The sequence below is a fragment of the Macrotis lagotis genome, chromosome X (genome assembly GCF_037893015.1).
Source record: "Macrotis lagotis isolate mMagLag1 chromosome X, bilby.v1.9.chrom.fasta, whole genome shotgun sequence".
NCBI lineage: Eukaryota > Metazoa > Chordata > Mammalia > Peramelemorphia > Peramelidae > Macrotis > Macrotis lagotis.
Window position 1 is genome coordinate 441,612,486 of NC_133666.1, and position 22,243 is coordinate 441,634,728.

Consider the following 22,243-nt stretch of genomic DNA (forward strand, 5'->3'; position numbering starts at 1 on the left):
TATCACAAAGTTGAAAGTCAAAAGTCAAGAAAAAGATTGTAAAGTGAGCAAACAACAATAACAAAAAGAACCTGACCATGGAAAGTTACTATAGTTATAGTTGAAAACACAAACTAAAGAAGACAACTCAAAAGTCAAAGCAGCTGCATTCACAGTCTTAAAGAATAAAATATGAATTGGTATCAATTCCAAAGAAAATTTCTGAGAGAGCTCAGAATTTTAAAACTAAAATAATAAAGGTAGAGAAAAAATTGGGAAAAGAAATGATAGGGATGCAAGAAAATCATGAAAAAAAGGATCAAAACGTGGTAAAGGAGGCATAAAAATACTAAGGAAAATAACACTTAAAAAAAAAGCAAAATTGGCCAAATGGTCAGGGGCACGAAAATGCACTGGAGAGAAGATTTTCTGAAAAGCAGAATTATAATTATCATTATTATTATTATTTTAGTTTTTGCAAGGCAATGGGGTTAAGTGGCTTGCCCAAGGCCACATGGCTAGGTAATTATTAAATGTCTGAGGCCGGATTTGAACTCAGGTACTCCTGACTCCAAAGCCAGTGCTCTATCCACTGTGCCAGCTAGCCACCCAAAAGCAGAATTATTCTAATGGAAAAATGTGTAAAAATTCACTGAAGAATAGAACTTGTTAAAAGGTAGAATTGGCCAAATGGAAAAGAAGGTACAAAAACTAATTGAAGAAAATAATTCCTCAAAAATCAGAACTGGACAAATGGAAGGTAATGACTCCAGAATACATTAGGAAACAATCCAACAATACCAAAATAATGAATACATAGAAGAAAATTTGAAATCTCCCTTTGGAAAAACAATTGACCTAGAAAATTGATCAAGGAGAAATAATTTGAGAATTATTGAACTAACTGATAACCATGATAAAAAAGAGCTTAAATATCATCTTTTGAGAAATTATTGAGGAAAAGCACCATAAAATTTTAAAGCAAGAGGCTAAAATAGAAATTGAAAGAATCCATCAATCACCTCTTTGAGATTTCAAAATGAAAATTCCCAGGAATGCTACCACTACATTCCAGAGTTCCCAGATTAAGAAGAAAATATTTCAACCATCCAGAAATAAACAACGCAAATATCCTGAAGTCACAGTCAGGATATTACAGGATTTAGCAGTTTCACACAAAAGGATCAGGGGGCTTGCAATAATATAGGATTGCAACCAAGACATCCTACCAAGCAGTTTGAGTATAATGTAGCAGGGGGGAATAGACATTTAATGAAATAGAACTGACTTTCAAGAAAATTTGACTTTTAAATATAAGACTCAAAAGAAGAATAAAAATATAAACAGAAAGAGAAATCATAAAGAATTCACTAAGACTTAACTGTTTATATTTCTACATTGGAAGATGTAGATACTCCTAACATTTTAAGGTATTATTAGAAGTAGTATAGACTATGATAAGATAGTATAAAAAAATTGAGAGATGAGAAGGAATGATGATTATAATAATATGATATAAAAGGGATAAGAAAGATGGATATACTTGAAGAAAGAGTAAAGGAGAGGTAGAATGGCATAAATACTGTGACATAAAAGAGACTTGAAAGTAGAGGGGAAGATGAAGAGTTTGTTGGACAAAGCTTGCATTAGTACTGGCTTAAAGAGGGTATACCATATAAATTTAATCGGGTATAGAAATCTATCTTGACCAACAGAAAAGTAGGAGGGGAAAGGGATAAGAGAAGTGTGGGGAGGGGGGCTAATAGAAGGGTAGGTAGCATTGGGAAAGGCAGTCTTCAGAAGCAAAACACTTTTGAGCAAGATCTGGGTGAAAGGAGAGAGAATGATAAAAAGGAAAAATCATTTGGAAGAAAACACAGAGTAATCATAAATGTGAAAAAGTTTTACAGCAAGTTACTCTGATAAATACTTCATTTCTCAAATATATAGAGAAGTGAGTCAAATTTATAAAAAACATAAATCATTCCCCAATTGATAAATTGTCTAAGGATATGAACAGGTAATTTTCAGATGAAGAAATTAAAACCATCCATAGTCATATAAAATGCTTTAAATCACTATTGATCAGAAAAAATGAAAATTAAAACCAACTCTGAGCTACCACCTTAAATTTAATAGATTGACCAACAGGCTATGGAGGGAAAATGCCAAATTTTGGAGAAGATGTGGGAAAACTGGTAAACTAAAACAATGTTGATGAAGTTATAAACTAATTAAAGTATTTAGAACCATGTCCAAAGGGCTCTGAAACTATGTATACACTTTGGCCCAGAAATATCACTACCAGGTCTGTATCCAAAAGAAATAAAAACTAAAAGGAAAGGGACCTACATGTATAAAAATATTTATAGCAATTCTTTTTGTGATAGCAGAGAAATGAAATTTGACACCTATCAATTGGGGAATTACTGAATAAGTTGTTGCATATGTTTGTGACAGAGTACTATTGTGCTATAGGAAATGATGAGCAGGATGCTTTCAGAAAAAAAGTTAGAAAGATATATGCATTTATGAATGCAAAATGAGCAGAATCAGGAGAAGAGTGTACACAGCTGTAGCAATATTGTATGATGATCAATTGAGAATGACTTAGTTATTTTCAGCAATACAAAGATGCAAAATAATTCTGAATATTTTTGATGAAAAGTGGAGTCTGAGTGTGGGTCAAAGCAAACATTTATTTAAACTTTATTTTTCTTGGGTTTTTTTGGTCTTTTTTCTTTCACAACACAACTAATATAAAAATCAATTTTTCCTGATTGCATATATGTAACCCAAATCAGACTGATTTCCTCTCACCAAAGGGGGAGGAGAAGGAGGGGGGAAGAGAATTTGAACTCAAAATTACAAAAAAATAATATTAGAATTATTTTTACAAGTAATTACAAGTAATTAGAAAACAAATGTATAAATATATATATATATACACACTAATGTATATATATATGCATATATATACATATATATATGTATATATAACTTGATGTAGTTCTTGTCTGTCAGAAATTTTTTTTTTTAGGTTTTTGCAAGGCAAATGGGGTTAAGTGGCTTGCCCAAAGCCACAGAAAATTGTTAAGATCCTGGACATTCACTGATTATTTGGTACTGAATTTCATGGGAGTAAGGGCATTAGGGCGGAGAATGAGAAAGGAGAGGCAGGAAATTGTAGGTAGTCATAGAAAATGGTAGCACCAGACATAAATAAAGAAAAAAAAAAAAGAGTGTGTGCTCTCCCAAGAGAACCAGGATCCTGTTTCACAAAGTACACTTTAAATGCTCCGCACAATGTGTCCAACCATTAATTAAGAACTCCATCTTTCTGTTAAGGTTCAAAGAGTTTGGTGGAGCAGAATATAAAACATTATATACTTGGAGAAGAATGAAGGAATTATTTAGCATGAAGAAACAAAAATTGTTTTGACTATCTGAAAACATATAAAATGTGTTTTTGTGTTTTTAGTGAATGATAACCAACTAATCCATATCTCTAATAAGGATATATAAACTATAAATGGTTCAAATCGCAATACATGTGATTTTTTAGATTGTCTCCCAAAATCTTTTCTCCTGTCTAAGACAAACCTATTTTTAAAGACTTTCTAAGAAACAATTCTCTGTCCTCCCTGCCATTTGTGGTGCATCCAAGTTCAATTGAGTTGGATAAATAGATTCCATGATGTTCAGTCATCTATATTTATTCTTAAGTGGTTGGATATGGTTAACAACAACATTTCTATTGATTGATAGGAATCTTATTTCTCAAGCTATCAAGTGATGAAACATTTAGAGGTCAAATGATAAAAAGGTAAAGATTCAAGTCCTACAAATGAACACTAGCTAAGATTTACTGAATTTAAGTTACTTTAATTAATATAACATTTTAAAAAATGAATACCATTCTAGTGTAAGGGCAAAATATCCTAACCATCATTGATATGTTATGTCCTCAAAGAAATTAACACCAGTCAGATCATCAGTAAAGTTCTACTCACCTCCTACCCCTCCTCTTCCTCCTCCTAATAGCAGTAATAATAATTATAATAATGATGATATAATAGTTACATAACATTAATTTGAGACTTGAAAAGTGCATTATTTATGTTATTTCAGTTGATTCTCATAACAACTGTGTGAGGTGCTCTAATTTCCCCTATTTTACAGATGAGGAAAATGAGGATGGGAGCAGTTAAGTGATTTGGCCAACTAATAAATGTGCAAATTAGGATTGATTTCAGGTTTTCCTGTTTTCACATCTAGCACTCTATCTAGCTGTACTCTAAGGCTGTGATTTCAAAATGTTAAGTATATACCTCAAATACAATGGTCTTCAAAGAATCAACATTATGGATCATCCAAAGGGCAATGGATGGTTGTGGTTGGCATTACCCAGGTAGATTTTCACAGAAGTAATTGGTGTCATTAAGAGCACATATAAGAAGAAAAGGAGTTGGCTTGTTTAAGGAGTAAAAATATGGGATAACTGATAGATGGTTTGCATTGTTCCACTGATAATTCCACTCATTGTCAAGAATGGAGAATAAAAGAATAGTTCCAACACTCTGGCAAGGCCCCCCTAAAGAAGATTTAAAGAAGGTCATGGACAAAAGTGACACAGTATGAGAAGGTATGGCTATGGTGTGATGTTCATCACTGGAGGGAGTAGCTCAGGAATGTGTTGGAAGCAGCTTGAACCAGCTCATGAAAAGAGATTTAAAAATTTTCATTGGAGCAGCAACGTTGTCCAGTGGATAGAGCACTGGCCCTGGAGTCAGGAGGACTGGAGTTCAAATCCAGCCTCAGAAATTTAATAATTATCTAGCTTTGTGACCTTGGGCAAGTCACTTAATCCCATTGGCTTGCAAAAACAAAAAAAATTCATTGTTAGAATTTACACTTTGGAAATCAGCAAATGATTATAAATCAGGACTTCATTTATTGTTTTATTGATTGGTTATATTGAAAATGTAATGTGAAAGTACTGGAGAAAATGTTAAGAATGCAGATTAAACCTACACTTCCTTTGTTCATACATTATACCCCTCTCTCCTTCCACATTTGCCGGCATAGTCTTAAAGCACCAGGGTTGAGAACACAGAACCACGGAAGCATGAAAGAATAGTTAGAAATAGTTTCTCCAAAAATGCATAATAAACAAATGAGAAATCTAAAAGTAAAGGCTACTAAAATTTTTAATGAAAGTGTGATTTGACCTTGACAATCTATCTATCTATCTAATCTATCTATATCTATCTATCTGTCTGTCTATCTATCTATTCTCACTATTTTAAGTATGTAAGAAGAAATAAATTTTACCCCACTTACCACCAGTGTCAATACATTCGTTCATATTTCCAGTAACTTCCATCACTGGTATAACTGGCACACATATGTTATTTATATCCTAAAGAAAGAAAATCATTATTTTTTCCCTTTGACAACAAACAGAAAGTGTCCTTTTCCATTAAATATTTCATATTATTTGCTTTTTTTCTTACTCTTTTCCCCTCAGATTTCTAAGGTATACTTTTTTGTGATTAGACTGGCAACTTTTCTTGGTGTCAGGAACTTCTGTTGAGGAAACTCCATTTTCCAGTGAAGATGAGTTCTAGCCAAGCAGCTTCAAAGACTGAGAGAACTATCTGAGTCACTGGAAATGTTAAATGACTTGCCCATATCACACAACCATCATGTATCTCACAGAGGGGCAGTGTTGAACCCAGGTCTTCTGATGTGGAGGCCTGCTCTTTTTATACTATATCAGTCTCATATTTTATAAATATAAATATTTTTAAAAATAAAATACATAAGAAGCTTTGAGATCTTCTATTCTTTACCCTCATTCAGGAAGATTTTTCCTGATCACCTTGATCCCATTCTGATAATTTCTTTACTTAGCCTATAGCATTTCATTTATATCAAATTTGTTTGCATAAAATGTTAGGTTTTAAATAATTTTCCAGTTTGAGTGGTTCAATTCCTCCAATTACATTGCTAGTTTCTTGAAGCAATGGGCTATTTCTTCTGTTTAATTTTGTTTTTCTTCTGTTACTCATATTCTTATACCTTTCTATAACCTAACAGGAAAGTTCATGCCCAGTGGATTTTAATAAATGTGGATTGTTGCATTTCTACTTCTTAATTAATTTGATTAAAACTCAGGTTCCAGTTGAAGTGCAAAGATATTTCTACAGGATCAATACTTACATCAGGCTGGGGTCCCTCTACTGCCCAGGTATGAATTGCACCTTCTGAACACTCTGGAACAGGCTCAAAGCCTCCTCCCACACCGCTGGCATTCACACAATCACATGCTATCAACAAAAATGGGACCACTGACAAACAGAAGTAAAAATAGATTGCAATTAGTAATAGATCTATGTTTCATGGAAATCATTTTTTTAAAAATTAAAATTATATTTAGTAAATGGAGAATACTTTATGGTCAACACATTTTTATTCTGAAATTTCTATAAAAGATAAAAAACTGAAATATTTTAAAAACTGAAATCAATTTAAATTTCTATCATTAACTGCATTCGATTATATTAGAGTACAGAATGACTATTTCTACACTTTAAGATAATTCCCTCTAGTTGTCCTCATCAAGTTCAAAACCTTAGACTTTGAGGTCTGTGATAATACGCCAACTCCCTACCTATCCATCCTTGGATCTCATTCATCTTTAAAACTTACTCTTCATTTCAGACAGTCCGTCTGTCTCTAATATGCTTTGCTCATTCCTACCTTTATGTCTTTGCACATACAGCTTCTCTCACCTTCAATTTCAACTCTCTTCTCTTCCTAATTCAAATCCTAATTATCCATCAAGACTTAAATTAAGCTCTCTATTGAGTCTTCTCCGAATATTCCATACTATACTAATTTCTTTATTCACTGAACCCTTGCTAATTCATGATAATGTGGCACAGGAGTAAATGAAGTCCAAAGCTCACTTTTGTTGTTAATTATACATTCTTCTTTCATGAAATATTAGCCTCTTTCCCCAATCAAATATTTAACAAAAATTCAAGGACCATTTCAAATGCTTTCTGTTTATGAGACCTTCCTGGATACTGAAACAAGAAGAAATGATTTCTTTTTTTGAATGAATGTACTTAGTTTTATCCATTTTATACTTTTGCTCTATATTTTATATTCAGTTATTTGTCTGCATCTTTTTGCCGCTATTAGTCTCTAATTTTCTTGCAGGCTGAAATCCTATCTTTATTTATTTTTGTATCTCTTACAGGATCCAGTATAGTGAAGATGGGTTATAAACATTTATATAGTGCCTTCTTTGTTCTATATAAAGTCAAGAACTTGGGGCGACTAGGTGGCACAATGGATAAAGCACCGGCCCTGTAGTCTGGAGTACCTGAGTTCAAATCCAGCCTCAGACACTTAATAATTACCTAGCTGTGTGGCCTTGGGCAAGCACTTAACCCCATTTACCTTGCAAAAAAAACCCTAAAAAAAAGAAAAACCTAAAGTCAAGAAGTTTATAAATATTATTTCATTCATTATTCATTATTTCATTGATTCTCACAACAACCCTGGAAGTTTTGTGCTATTATTATTTCCATTTTATAGTTGAGGAAACTGAGGCAGATAGTGGTTTAGTGACTTCCCCTATGGTCACATAGCTAATAAGTTATGAAGTCAAATTTGAACTCAGGTCTTCCTGACTACAGGGTCAGTGCTCCATCCACTGTACCCCTTAGCTGCTTCTGGTTCCCTGCACAGAGAAGGATCTTATGACCTGATGTTTTTTGAATGCATCAATGAATTCTAACCAGCTTCAAAATAAAGAACTATTCATTTTAAGGAAAAAAGTCAGCAACATCAGAAACAAATACATTGCTTGTAATTTAATGAAAATAATTCTGTTTTCAGTGGACAGCCTTATACAGAATAAAAAAGAAGGTATAAACTAGAGTCACCTTTTCTTTTGTAAGTAGGCATTCTTCTAGTTACATAGACATTCTTAGTCACTCACTATTATGATACTTATGTTTCTACCATATTAGCCATGGAATGTATTTCAAATCTTAATAGATGATAAATTGTAAGACTAGGTTAGCAGGGAAACAGAAAACACTCTCCCCTCCCATTTCCCCCTTTATACACACTGGATAAATAAATAAAATACTTACACAAAAGTATCAAGAAACCCATGACAAGCAGTCCAATGCCAGCAGGACCAAGATGTACATTATCTCCAGGAAACTGGTATAATCCACCACCTGAGCCATGAGTAACAATTGCACTAGGGTTGGTGGTGATTTCTTCATCATTTCTAGTGCCAGTTCCATCAAAGGCTCCAGTGCTTGTTCCAGTGCTGGTTCCAGTGCCACTTCCAGTGCCACTTCCAGTGCCACCTCCAGTGCCACCTCCAGTGCCACCTCCAGTGCCACCTCCAGTGCCAGTTTCTGTTGAAGTGCTCCCAGAGCCACCAGCATTAGTATTAGTTTCTATGCCTCCATTTAAGTCTGATAAATCAAGAATTATGGTCCCAGTGCAAGTTCTTTGGAGAGAATCTGAAATGGTAAGATATTAAAGGAATGCTATATGTAAAACCCAGTTGCCATCCCAAAGCATAAGCCTCAACTAGTGTTGTTTTTTTTCCAGTTCCAGTAAAGTCCAAAAGATGCTCTCTTTCTCTCTCTCTCTCTCTCTCTCTCTCTCTCTCTCTCTCTCTCTCTATATATATATATATATATATATATATATATATATATATATATATAATTTCCAGCATTTAAAACATAATGTCTGGCATTCAGAAGCTACCTAATAAAAACATTATTTAATTGATTTCCACAAAGTTGCTGGTTTCTTTTATAGTATTCTCTACATTGGCACTAAAACAGCTTTCTTTTTTTAAAAATTTTCTCATAACAGATCTGAAGTCTGAGTATATGATTATTATCTGTTTAGACTTTCAGAGCTGTCTAAAGCATCAAGGTTTATAAGGGACTTCTGTAACCATGCTATTGAAAACCAGCTTTAACAGTAAGGTATCCTCTTATTTAAAGTGATCAAAGGAAATGGAAATAAGATCCTTGTGAGACAAGGAGATCCCTATTCCACAGAGGGTGCTAGGTCTCCTATTTTTCCAAACAGAAATAACTCTATCAAGGTAGGAAAGTATACATAGGTCTATCTATACCACAACCAACTAAATACATTTCTGAATCTGAAGAATGTTGGCATTAGTTTACTTGATTCAAAATAACTTTCAACAGAGTTGATTCATTTTGAACAAATTTGGCCCAAGAGGCATCAAATCCAGATAAAATTTGCATTATGGTTATACCTACTTTCCTGAATCTGAATGGTGGCCCAAATAGATTTTAAGATTTAGATGACATTTGCAACATTAATGGATAAATTTCTTAGGAGAGGAAAAAAAATCTCAAAATAAAACATTTCCAAGAAAAGATGAGTATCATTTGACTTGTATCCATTGAAATTTAATTTCACTTAAGAGTTGTAGTAATTTCATTGTTAACCATATAATTAAACTGAAGAAAAGCTATAGCTTACAGAAGCTCTAGGTTTTTTGAGGGCAGTAAATATAGACGAAAATAACTATGCCATTTAACAATTCCTCTGTGTCATTTGTCCTCTTCACATTCCACAAATTTAAAGAGAACAGAGTCCACAGAGATTGGTTAAAAAGGCTCCACAAACACAAGCAAAAAGATTAGTTTTCTTCCCCCCACCCCCATCATTGGGGCAGTTTTCACAGTGAATATTCTGTTGCTTAGGGAAATTAATCCACCATTACTAACACTCCATGAAATTCACTTAAGGATGTCAAAACTCCAGTCTTTCTTTTGAACTTTGACACTGACTGTTCCTTGACATAGATATGAATGGATAGATAAATCATGCAATGGAATTAACATTCAGCTGTTTTACTTTTGTCAATGCTCAATTATCTGTGTTTGGCTAATCCTGGGGCAATTTTTACATTTTCTGGTTGGCTTTCTGTTGCCACCAGCATGTCTTTGAGCTACTCTTACCTGGTCATCACTATCACTTGGTGTCTGTTCAGGTTATGCAGATTATCATGACTGATATGCTAAGCATACTTTCCAAAGTAATTACTATAAAAATAACTAAAAAACACATTTACAAAATTAGACACAAGCATTAAATTGCTCATTTTTACAACATATCATTTTGACTCTCTGCTAGTATAGTTAATTGAAAGTTATTTCCATTTTATTGAAGTAAATGCTATGGGTAACACCAGACAGGATTAGGTACCTATTATAAACATACCACAAGTATCTACAAACTAAAACAATAGCATGGTAAAACTATGGACCTATAAAGTATATAAGGGCAATAAAACATCTTGGTCAAGAAGGAGTCTCAACTTGCTGTGAGGAAAGTGGAAAAAAAATAGAAGAGCAGAATTTCTATCCCACCATTCATATCTCCACTGCTGGGAGTCATTCATATAAGCCAGATAGGGAGAAAAAGATGATAGAAATTTACAACATACATCAAAAATGTTCTAAGACTATTATATTAGCACTGAGTCAAAATCATGTTTACTATAGAGTAAAACTTCATTAATTGAAATTAATTAGGAAAAATGTCAATTTTTTTTCTTTGGTTTTTGCAAGGCAATGAGGGGAAGTGACTTGCCCAAGGTTATCTAGCTAGTAAATATCAAGTGTCTGAGGTTGAATTTGAATTAATGTCCTCCTGACTCCAACATAGTACTCTATCCATTATACTATCAATCTTAATGGAGAAATGTGCTAATTGTGGAGTGGTCTTAAGAATTATAGTTGAGTTATTTATTTTTGATCCCTGGTACTTGAGGGAAACTATGATTTCAGTCAGTCAATAAATATTTAGGGGAATGAACAGAAAAGACATCTCTCTCTTCCTCAAAAAATGTCACTTTCCTCAAATAGCATACAGTCTAATCAACACATAAAAAAAACTATTTATGTATAAGGTTTGTCCTTCATTTTTGAAGATGACCATGACAACAGAGAGGCGAAGTCATGACAAGCACAAGAATTGGATTTGAGTGAGGGGATGCTGTGCTACATCACCAGCCTTACTTTGTCCTCCAGAATCATCTCTTTATCAGGTGCAGATGAAAGTAATATGAAAGGAGAAGCAAAGGCATAGAAAGGTTATGTAGTGTCATATTTGAAAACTTGAAAATAGTCCAGTGTAACTGGATAGAGTTCATGAAGGGGAGTCAGCAATAAGAAAACTTGAAAATAGGAAGGAATCATGTGATGAAAGTAAAGGACTTTATGTCTGATCATGGAGATATTAGAAATCCAGCAGAGCTAACTGAAAAAGAAGGTAAAATGACTATGCTGAAGGTTTAGAAAAATCACCATGCCAGCTGAGTTGAGTGGAGTGTAAAGAGACTTGAGGCAGGGATACTAGTGTGGTTATTGCTGTAGACCTCTCTGCTAACCTCCAGTCTTGCCTCTTCAATTGCTATTGGTCATCTTGAATGGATGTCCTGGAGACATCCATTCAACAGATCAAAATTGAACTTGGTTTCCACCTAACCTCCACCATTTTCCTAATTTCCCAAGTACTGTTGAAGATAGTGCACTCCCTCTAGTCACTCAGTTTCACAACCTCAGCATTCTTGACTCTTCATTCTCTGTCACTCCTAACTAATCTGTTGCTAAAGTCCATTGATTTTTACCTTTATAACATCTTTCCTATATTTTCATTTAACCCTGCTGCTACCCAAGTACAGGTTCTATCATTTCACACCTGGGCTGTTGCAATAGCCTTCTGGCTGATGTCCTTTCCACAAATCTCTCTTCACTTGCCTATCCTTCACTCAGCTGTCAAAATGATCTTCCTAAAGCATAAGTCTGATCATATCATTTCTGTATTGAAAACTCCAATGGTTCCTTCTTACTTCCAGAAACAAATATGGATTCTTCTTTTTGTTATTCTTTATACTTTGCCTTTATACTTACTCTTTGTAATTTGCCTCCCCATTCCAATTTGACCACAATTTACTTAATACTCATTCTGCTATCCTGTTACACAGGCCCGCCTGAATGAGACACTCAGTCTTTTGACTCTGGATACTTTCATTTTCTGTCCCCTCTTTCTATAATACTTTCCCCCTTCATCTCTATCTCCTGACTTCTGTGGCTTCTTTCAAGGCTCTTACCATCAGCTTTTTTTTTGATTTTCCTTTAATTATAGTGTCTTTACTTTCTGCAGTTTCTAATATAGCCTGGACTTATCTTAATTGTATTTGCATGTTGATTCACCATTAGACTGTAAGCTCCTTGAAAGGAGGAGATTGTCTTTACCTTTCTCCATATCTCTGCAGTGAATACAGTATCTGGCTCGTAGTTAGTGATTAATAAATATTTATTGACTGTTAGTGAGCATAGTAAATCAAGAAAACCAAAGGAAAGAGTATTTCTTATTGCATTTGAGTGCTTGATAAAAACTAATTCCATAAATACCTTTATTTAACTTTTCATGGAAAACCTATAAACTGTCCTTCCATTTTATAACTCAGCTCTATATTATGTTTGTTGGTTTCATAATTAACAAAAATGTCAAAAGGATATGACTCAGTCTTTTTAGTACAGTGACAAGTCATTGATATTTCATTATCAGTTGCTGGAATATTTTAAGACAGCTAGAACTATTTTGTTTGTAATACATTATACTCTTGGGGAAAAAAAGAAATTACAAAGAACTGAGGATTATTTTGTGCTTTTGTTTGTTGCTGTAAATTGCTGAGATTAAAAACTCATCATCAAATTCTCAGATTCTGAATTAATGAAATATTATTATAAGCATAAAATATCTGTATTTCTGATGGTTCTAATCTATATTGATTTAATTGATAACTCATTAAAGGCAAAGATTATATCAATTAGAGAGAAATGATAAGTGTTTTGTTATTTGTTATTTCGCTGCAAATATGGTTGTATTATTGAACTTTTAAGCTATAAAATTTTAGAAAATGCTATCTTACCATCTATGGATAGAATAGTTCCTTCATAGTGTCCATTGAGCCTTTGATATACTTCTCTGGTTATTATATTTTTCAGGATAAGTTGGCCATTTCTTTCATTAACTGCTAGTAAATTACCAGGATTCATTCCAATTACATATCTAAATTTTGAATAATTCCACAAAGATTATTAAAATTCAGAAAAATGCCTTTTTATTTTTAAATAATGAATACTTATAATTGGACATCTTACCTGACTGTTTTTGAAGGTCCTCCTGTGTCCAAATCAGTTGCTACCATTGCTCCAATGACATCATTTGTCCCCATATTTTTTTGTATTCTGAAAGTTTTAGAAGCTGGAGCAAATACTGATCCTTCAATTACATTATCAACTGTTACTGAGACCATAGTTGCTTGTATTTTATATTGAGATATAACTGAATGATGAAATTCAGCTTTGTTTCTAACACCGATGCTAAGTTGTAGGCTCTGCATTTCTTCAAAATTAAGAGGCTAGAATATAAAAAGAAAAGTATTGTCTTTCTAACAATCTCTCATATATTCTCTCTTCTATCTTCTGACAATGCCACCACTCTGGTACAGATTCTCATCAACTCAAGACAGGACTATTGCAGTAGCTTTATGACTTCCTCGAATCAAGTCTTTCCATCAAACTGTTCATTCCAAAGTGCTGGTCTGACCTTGTCCTTACCTGGACTACCTGCCTCATTTAATAAGCACAGGTGGTTTGACTTTTGACTTAGTGGTTGACTATTTGACCTTTAAATTCATTCATAACCTGGTCCCATTTTACTTTTCCATCTGCTTATAGTTTACAGCACTCCTTCCTACCTTTCCCTTCCCAAATCCTGTTTGATGTAATGGCCTTGGCTTCTTGCTGCATTTAAATGACACTCTATCCCTCAATTCTGAATATTTTCCCTAGTTGTTGCCCATTCCTGGAATGCTCTCCCTTCTTATCACTTCCTTCTGCCTTCTCTGAGTCCCTTCAGGTCTTAGAAAAAGTCTCACTTTCTACTAATATTTTCCCAGATTCCTTAATCTTTTGTCTTCTTCTAATATTATCCACAATTTACCTTGTATTTGCCCTGTTTATACATAGCTGTTTGTACTGTCTCTCCCTTAGACTGTGAACTCCTTAAGAGTTACATTTTTCCATTCTTTGTAATTTAAGCATTTAGCTCAGAGCTTGTAAGAGTAGAAACCTAATAAAAGCTAATTGATTGCTTAATCTAACAAGAAACAAATTCCAACCTAGAGAGAACCAAGCAATCAGCAAATTCTTTTTGAGAACTTACTATATTTTAGCCACTGTTTTGGAATCACAAAGATAGAGAACAGAAGTACATGAGACAACATGCTGAGAATTTGTATTTTTTCTTTTCCCCAATTAAATACAGATATTTTTGTACTATATTCACAGAACAATACATGTTTCTTTGCTTTAAAAATGAGAATTAATGGAGAGCAATAACACACATGTAGATGCTTTTTTAGAAAGTGATAAAATCATATTGATCATACAACATGATGATGCATGTCTGTAATCTGTGTTGTTAGAAGCAGCTGTATCTATTGAGCATAGGGATTCTGAGCTTTGGTAGGCTAAATAATAACTGTACCATCAATTTGGTACCTCTTGGGGTCATGGGACCACCAGTTTGCTTAAGGGGAGAGAACCAAGGTCAATGCTCTTGTATCAATGAGAGTGGGTCTGTGAGTAGCTTTACACTTTTGAACTGGACAAGTTAGAGTGACTTAGTCTTTAAAAAACAAATAAAAAAAATTGATGTTCATGGTATTTGGAATCTTTTATGAATTTTCAGAGAATTAATTTATTAATAGCACCAAGCAGAATCTACCTAACATCCTGCATTAAAGGTGAAGGAGAATGTAAGAGAGATGATCTTAATGGGTACCAGCTATTGTTGAAAGCTGAGTTAACTAGTTACTTGAAATTCTAATTGACTATCTCACACAACAATGAAAGACCTTAAGAGTATTTTTCATTGCTTAGTCCCAAGTTTTCCTGCTTCATATCCCACTGGAATTTCATCTGAACATTAACTCGCATGTTGCCTCATTTCTATGAAACTCCAAATCTCCAGTCTCAGATTTTATTGAAAGATTTCAAATGTGCAACTTGGAGATTAACTAGAATGATAGCTCTTTGGATTTTGAAATAATATCACATTCAATGTAGAACAGTAGAAAGATTATTGGCTGTGGACTCAAAGGATCTGAGTTTAAATCCTACTCCTAATGCTTACTATTTGTCTGACCCTGGACAAGACACTTATTTCCTTATCTCAAGATTGAGTTTCCTTATCTGTAAAATGAAGGGGCTGAATTAGATGATATCTGACATTCTTTTCAGATCTTTATTTGTGACAAATGATATAAGAAACAAAATAGTAATTGCTTACCTGCAATATGTAGGAAAAATCATTTTCAGTTAATGATTGGAAAAATTTAGGCATAGAGAGGCTTAGTTATTTGTGGTGTTTCTCATAAATAACTTGCTAGCATTAGTTGGTAATTCACTCTCAGGCTTTTCAACTTCCTTTTTAATATCAGCCAATAGGGAAGGTTGACTATACTGGGAAGTATTTTGAAAGGGAGGCTTAAAAATTTGGAAATCATTTTGAATCCATTACTCCATCTAAATTAAAATGTTCCAGTGGAAAGAATGCTGATTTTGAAGGCAAAGGACCTGGTCCCAATCGTATTGTTGATATTTACTCTCTGAGTCATCTCTGACAAATAACTTACTTTCCCTGGGTCTCAGCTTCCCCATTTGAAAAAATGAGAGGATTAGATTAGATGTCATCTAAGAACACTCCCTTCTCTAAATCTTTGATCCTATTAATCTCACAACATCCTTTTGAGGTAGTTTTTACTAGAAACTTGATTAATCTTGTTTGACCCTTCATGACCCCATGTGTAGTTTTCTTGGCAAACATATTGGAGTGGTTTATCATTTTCTTCTCTAGCTCATTTTATAATTGAGGAAATGGAGGCAAACAGGGTTAAATACTTGTTCAGTGTCACAAAGCTATTAAGTGTCTGAATCTGGATTTGAACACAAGTCTTCCTGTCGGTCACTCTATTTTACCAACTATTTGTCCTTTGAAATTTTCATTCCCATTTAATAGATGAGGAAAATGAGACTGAAATGACTTCCATTAAGTGACATAGAAAGTGACAAAAGCAGGGCTTGAACCTGGGTCTTCTTGGCTTTAAGTTTAGCATTATATCCTCTTTGTTATACTGCCTTTTTATAAGGAACTCATGGGTTGATAGAACTAGTGGCTCCAATAACATTATGTATTCCTAGAATGTACGTATACTTAGATTATATATTCCCAGGAAAATTAGACCTTGAGTGAAGAATTAGCTATGTACCTAACTAATAGATGGGACCTTGACAATGTATTTAAAACTACTGACTCACAGACTGCAAAATGTCCAAACTTTCCCAAAAGGAAAAGTTAAGTTCCTGTTAAATATTCTTTTAAAAAGAAAAATATTCTTTTAAAAAAGGTTTTTACCTTTATGTTTTTATGGCATATTGTGATGCCATAACAACAGTAGCTTTGTATATACCCTTTTAAGATCTGAAAATTACTTTATATAAATTTTTTTCTTTTTTTAAGGTTTTGCAAGGCAAATGGGGTTAAGTGACTTGCCCAAGACCACACAGCTAGGTAATTATTAAGTGTCTGAGACCGGATTTGAACCCAGGTACTCCTGACTCCAACGCTGGTGCTTTATCCACTACACCACCTAGCCACCCCTATATATAAATTATTTAGTTTATAATTACATATGTTCTTTTTAAAAGTATATTTAACTGGAACTTAACTTTTCCTTTTGGGAAAGTTTGAACATCAACTTTGAAGTCAGAAGGACCTGAATTCAGATCTTAAAATAATATATACAAATCTACTATTATTATGTTACCACAATATGCCATAAAAACATAAAGGTAAAAACCTCAAATGTTTTATTTTGTTCTCATATATAGACTTGATTAGTATTTTCATTTTTTTATAGGTAGACTACTTGCAGAAAGATGAGCAAAATAAAATCTTACCTAAGTTGGAAAAAAAGCAAAGCAACTCAAAATTAATTTTCCACAAAAATTCATTTCAATGTACATTTTTTGCTGAGCTGTGGACATAGCTATTTTAGTATAGATCTTGTAGTCAATAAAGTGTTAAGAATGCTGAACTTTTAAGTCAGATGATCTAGATCTGAATCCTAACTCTGCCTCTCACTATTTGTGTGACTTTGGGTAAATCTTTTAACTTCTTTGTACTTCCGTAGCCTGCTTTGTAAAATGGCGATTAAAATGTAGTACTCCTTCTTTCATAACATTGTTGGGAGAATCAACTAAAATAATGTAAGTAAAACATTTTTTAACTGAAACTATGTAAACATGAGTCATTATTTTGAAAAAAGTCTTAATCAAAATATTCATTGCAATTACATTGTACCTTAATAACTCGGAAAATTCCCTCGTTGGTCATTTCATCTGTTACTATTTCGAACCAGTTTCCTTCATTTCCCGAAATAAAAAAGAAGAGTGCCAACCAATTATCTGTTCCCTCTTGATCCAAGTCAATTACTCTGAAGCGCATCACTTCCTGGCTAATCATATTTTCTTGAATATTTATTGAGTACTGAAAGAGATAGGTAAAGATTTAAAAAAAATGCAGCTTCTGTATAGGAGGAAATAGATTAGAAATTCAAGGAATGTTTATTAATATGAATTAGAAAAAATATTTTTACATTACTGTCCAATCTTAGGTTCTCTTAGGGTTACATTCAAATAAAACAATCATTCAAGGGTCATACCCAGAATAAAAAATACAGTCCACAGTCAGTGGATGTAGTGCTACGTGAGGGCTCCAGGACCAAGGTTCTTATATATAAAATGTTGCCTCATAACTTCTTAGAAAGTGAGGGAACACGGGTCATCAATACAACAGGGGAAAGGTGCAAAGCATGAAACCAAACACAAAAGAACAAAGCGACAATACAACAGTATAAAGGTAGGTGCACTAAGTAGTCTGCATGGTACAGATGGAACACATCCCACACATTGATTGAAAATTCTGTGTGATATGTAACATCCATAATACTGCTTAAAAACACCAAAGAAAATGACCATCAATGAGATTATTTATTAGTGATGGAATTAAAGAATCTAATATGCATTCCATGTAAATTATTATTTTTTTTTTGCTTGTGAAAATTAAAACCCACACACTGGCTGCATTAAATCACACTGTGGGCCATAGCCCATGGGCCATATTTTGGACAGCCTTGAGCTACAATATGAGCATCACTCTTGTCTTCTGTGAATCCAATTTTCATGAGCTGCTCTAGCTATTATAGAGGTCTAAGTACAGAATCCAATTTTGTGAAGTTTTGTCTCCACCAACGAAAATCTGCATCACTATGCAGAGTTATTATGTATGGACCTATAAGATGCCTCTTTTATTTCATGCTAGTGGAATCTGTGAGAAATACTTACACTGGGGAATTCGAGGCTTGGAAAATTATCATTGACATCTAAAATTGTGATTTTGCAGTCACTTTGTGCTGATAGCCCATCTGCAGCTCCATCCCGGTCAGATCCTCTTACAACAAGACTATACATAGAATATTTCTAAAAAGTAAAATAAAATAAAACATTACATACAATAAAAGTCTTTACTATGGATTTTAGTATTAAAAAGGCAAAGCACTTTTATAAACACTACACAGATAACTTATTCAAACTAATAGTACTTGAAGAAGAGGATGTAGAAAGAACAATCTATTATCCCTGAGACTGGGAGATAAAATATGGATAATTAAAATCTAAATCTGCAAGTTTCTCCCAATACACATCTATCTTTATCAATGCTTTTTCCAGAAGTATTGTTCAGAAATACTTAGCTAGTTTGAGTTTTGCTTTCTCTGATGAATGAAGTAATCTACTGAAAGTGGACAATAGAAAAACAAAAGGAACCACAGTGGAGTAGGAGATGAAAGATTTTTGCCCCAAATAGTGCTTTATATGCAGTAGGTGCTTATGAAGTGCCTAATGAATTCTTTGAATGAAGGAATTACCCATGAGTAGCTGTGTGGTGGCTCAGTGGGAAAGAACATGGAATTAGGAATCAGAATGCTTGGCTCTCTATCTACTTGAGCAAATCTCTTGGGCAAACTAGTGGAATGCCAGGGTCTTTCACACAAAGCCTGCTTCTCACTTAGGTCTCACAGTCACCATCCCAGGTGGAGATGGGGTCTGGAAACTACTTCTGCAAGTACTACAATCACAGCTATAGAATCAAATCCAGAAAAAAATAAACAACACTTTTTTCTTTTCTTTTTTCTCTTCTCTTCTCTTCTCTTCTCTTCTCTTCTCTTCTCTTCTCTTCTCTTCTCTTCTCTTCTCTTCTCTTCTCTCCTTTCCTCTCCTTTCCTCTCCTTTCCTCTCCTTTCCTCTCCTTTTCTGTTCTTTTCTTTTCTTTTCTTTTCTTTTCTTTTCTTTTCTTTTCTTTTCTTTTCTTCTCTTTTCTTCTCTTTTCTTTTCTTTCAAGGCAATGGGGTTAAGTGGCTTGACCAAGGCCACACAGCTATGTAATTATTAAGTGTCTGAGGTCAGATTTGAACTCAGGTATACCTGACTCCAGGGCTGGTGCTCTAATCCACTGCACCACCTAGCTGTCCCTAAACAATATTTTCAACACCATGGTCCCTGGCCCTATGAAATGGTTCAAAACAGAAAGAGATATGGTTTTATCTCTTTTTCTTCTTGTTCAATCATTTCAGTCCTGTCTAAATCTTTGAGATCCCATTTTGAGTTTTCCTGTCAAAGATATTAGAGTGGTTTTCTATTTCCTTCTTTAGCTCATTTTACAGATGAGGAAACTAAGACAGAGTTCAATGACTTGTCCAGGGTCCTGCAGTTAGTAAGTGTCTGAATCTTCCTGACTTTAGACCTGGCACTCTACCCATTTTACCTCCTAACTTTCCCTTTATCAACATAAATGACATTAAACAAGATACATTACCATCTGCATTGCCTCTGAAGCTTGAAGGCTTTGGTTGTCTTTCCGTCTGATTTGCTACTGAAAGTTCCTTTTTGGCTCATCTCCTCTATTAGACTATGAGCTTCTGGAGTGCAGGGAGGGTCATTTCTTTCATTTAGTAATCTTAGTGGGCAGCTAAGTGATGCAGTGAATAGAGCACCAGTACTGGAATCAGGAGGTTCCAAGTTCAAATGTGATCTCAGACATTTGATTCTTACTAGCTATGTTACCTTGAGCAAATCACTTAATCCTGAGCACTTCACATCCAGGGACATCTCAAGTCATATTGATGCTTATGTATATTGGACCCAGATGACTCTGGAGGAGGCAGATGACTTAGCACAACATTCCCCTCACTCAAATCCAATTCATGTGCTTGTCATGTTTTTCTTCAGGAACAAAGGACAAACACTTAGCACAATAATTTGCAAGTGGTATGCCTTTTTTGTTGACTTATTCAGTTATTCATTCATTAAGTCATCCATCCATCCATCCATCCATCCATCCATCCATCCATCCATCCATCCATCCTAGTCCTGGATCTGTTAACCATCTGTTAGTATTATCCACTCAAATAGCAAACAGCAGCAGGAATAACTACAACAACTTTACCTCACGGTCCAGAAAAGGATTCATGGTTCGAAGCTCTCCAGTATATCTGTTCAAAATAAACATTGGTGCTTCTGCAGGTTCCTGACTGATGATCTTGAAGGCGATTTTTGAATTTAGGTTATTTGGTTCATCAGCATCGGTAGCATTTAGCACCATAACTAGAGTGTCTAGAAGATAAGTGAAATTGATTGTTATATAATTTAACCTTCTACTGGGTTACATCAAGAAACTTGCTTCTCAAATAAGGATTTTTTTGGCATTCCCATACCAGTTGTGCTTATTAGCATAATATAAGCAATGTCTGTTCAATTCTGATTGAAAATAGATAGAGTCCTGGACCTGGAGTCAGGGAGCTCAAATCTGTCTTCAGATATTTATTAGTTGTGTGGCCTGGTCAAGTCATTTAACTTCTATTTGTCTCAGTTTCCTCATTATAAAATTGATATAATAATAGCAACTACTTCCTAGGATCATTGTGAAGGCCAAATGCCATAATATTGTTGTTATTTGCCAACCTTGAAATTTTATATAAACTACTATTATAACTATTATTAACTAATATTATTATTAGTTTCAGCAATAACTAATAAATTTGTCTACCTTTTCTTAGTCCTTCCCTTACCCTTCTTCCCTTTACTCCTTTACTTATCACACCTCAGATATATTTAGTTTTGATAACTTTGAAATAAAAAAAACCTGTCCTCTACTTTTCTTTTGATCTGTCATGTTCTTTTTGCCTTTATTTAGCAGTAGAAGGATTGTGTTGGGGGTGGAGAAGGAAAGCACAGTTATTTACGCTGTCCATTACAATCCTAAACCAATGTTTGTTTTTCAGTTATCTCAGTTGCTTGCAACTCTTGTGACCCCATTTGGGGGTTTCCTTGGCAAAGATACTGGAGCGGCTTGGCATTTCCTTCTCTAGTTCATTTTGCAGAAGAGGAAACAGAGGCAAATAGGGAGAATTGGCTTGTCTATGGTCAAACATCTAGCAAGTATCTGAGGTAGAATTTGAACACAAATACAGGAAGATGAATCTTTCTGATTCCAGGCCCAGTGTTCTGTTTATTGTACTACCTTGCCAACTCAGTGATATAATAATTTGGAGGTAAACTTGGGTCATTGCATGCTATGCTTGCAGAGTATAAATGAGCTGGGAAGACTTTTAGTATGAACCTAGAGGTGGACTGTTTATATTGTTTGAGTGTCAGCTTAGTGAGGTTCAGAGTAGTTAATTCGAAGAAGGCTGACCACAAGGTGCTTTAAACTAAAAGAATTCATGAAGGGTGTCTCTAAATGTGGAACTGAGTTATGTTTTGGTCAGTAGAAGGTATAGGCACTTGTATGAAATCTTGGATTTTTTGAATTACTGGCCAGTAAGTAAAAAAGTATTTATTATAGATGACTTATTTGACAAATATTATTGTACTAAGTGTTATGAAAACCAATAAAGAGAAAGGACTGCTGCTCTCCAGAAGCTCAGGAGATAACATGAAAACAATTATGGAAAAAAAGAGATAGGAGAAATTGGGAGATT

General features: G+C 34.2%; 1 protein-coding gene across 1 annotated transcript in view; it reads right to left on the bottom strand.

Moving 5' to 3' along the window:
* Nucleotides 1–22,243, bottom strand: part of DSG1 (desmoglein 1) — a 44,760-nt gene that overhangs the window by 6,254 nt on the left and 16,263 nt on the right. Inside the window, exons 6-13 of the mRNA XM_074208248.1 lie at nt 20,710–20,876; nt 18,552–18,686; nt 17,509–17,694; nt 13,242–13,501; nt 13,010–13,149; nt 8,154–8,537; nt 6,205–6,332; nt 5,323–5,401 (exon numbers count right to left, since the gene is read on the bottom strand). Coding sequence (XP_074064349.1) covers nt 5,323–5,401; nt 6,205–6,332; nt 8,154–8,537; nt 13,010–13,149; nt 13,242–13,501; nt 17,509–17,694; nt 18,552–18,686; nt 20,710–20,876 — 1,479 coding nt within the window. The remainder of the gene's footprint in view (nt 1–5,322; nt 5,402–6,204; nt 6,333–8,153; nt 8,538–13,009; nt 13,150–13,241; nt 13,502–17,508; nt 17,695–18,551; nt 18,687–20,709; nt 20,877–22,243) is intronic.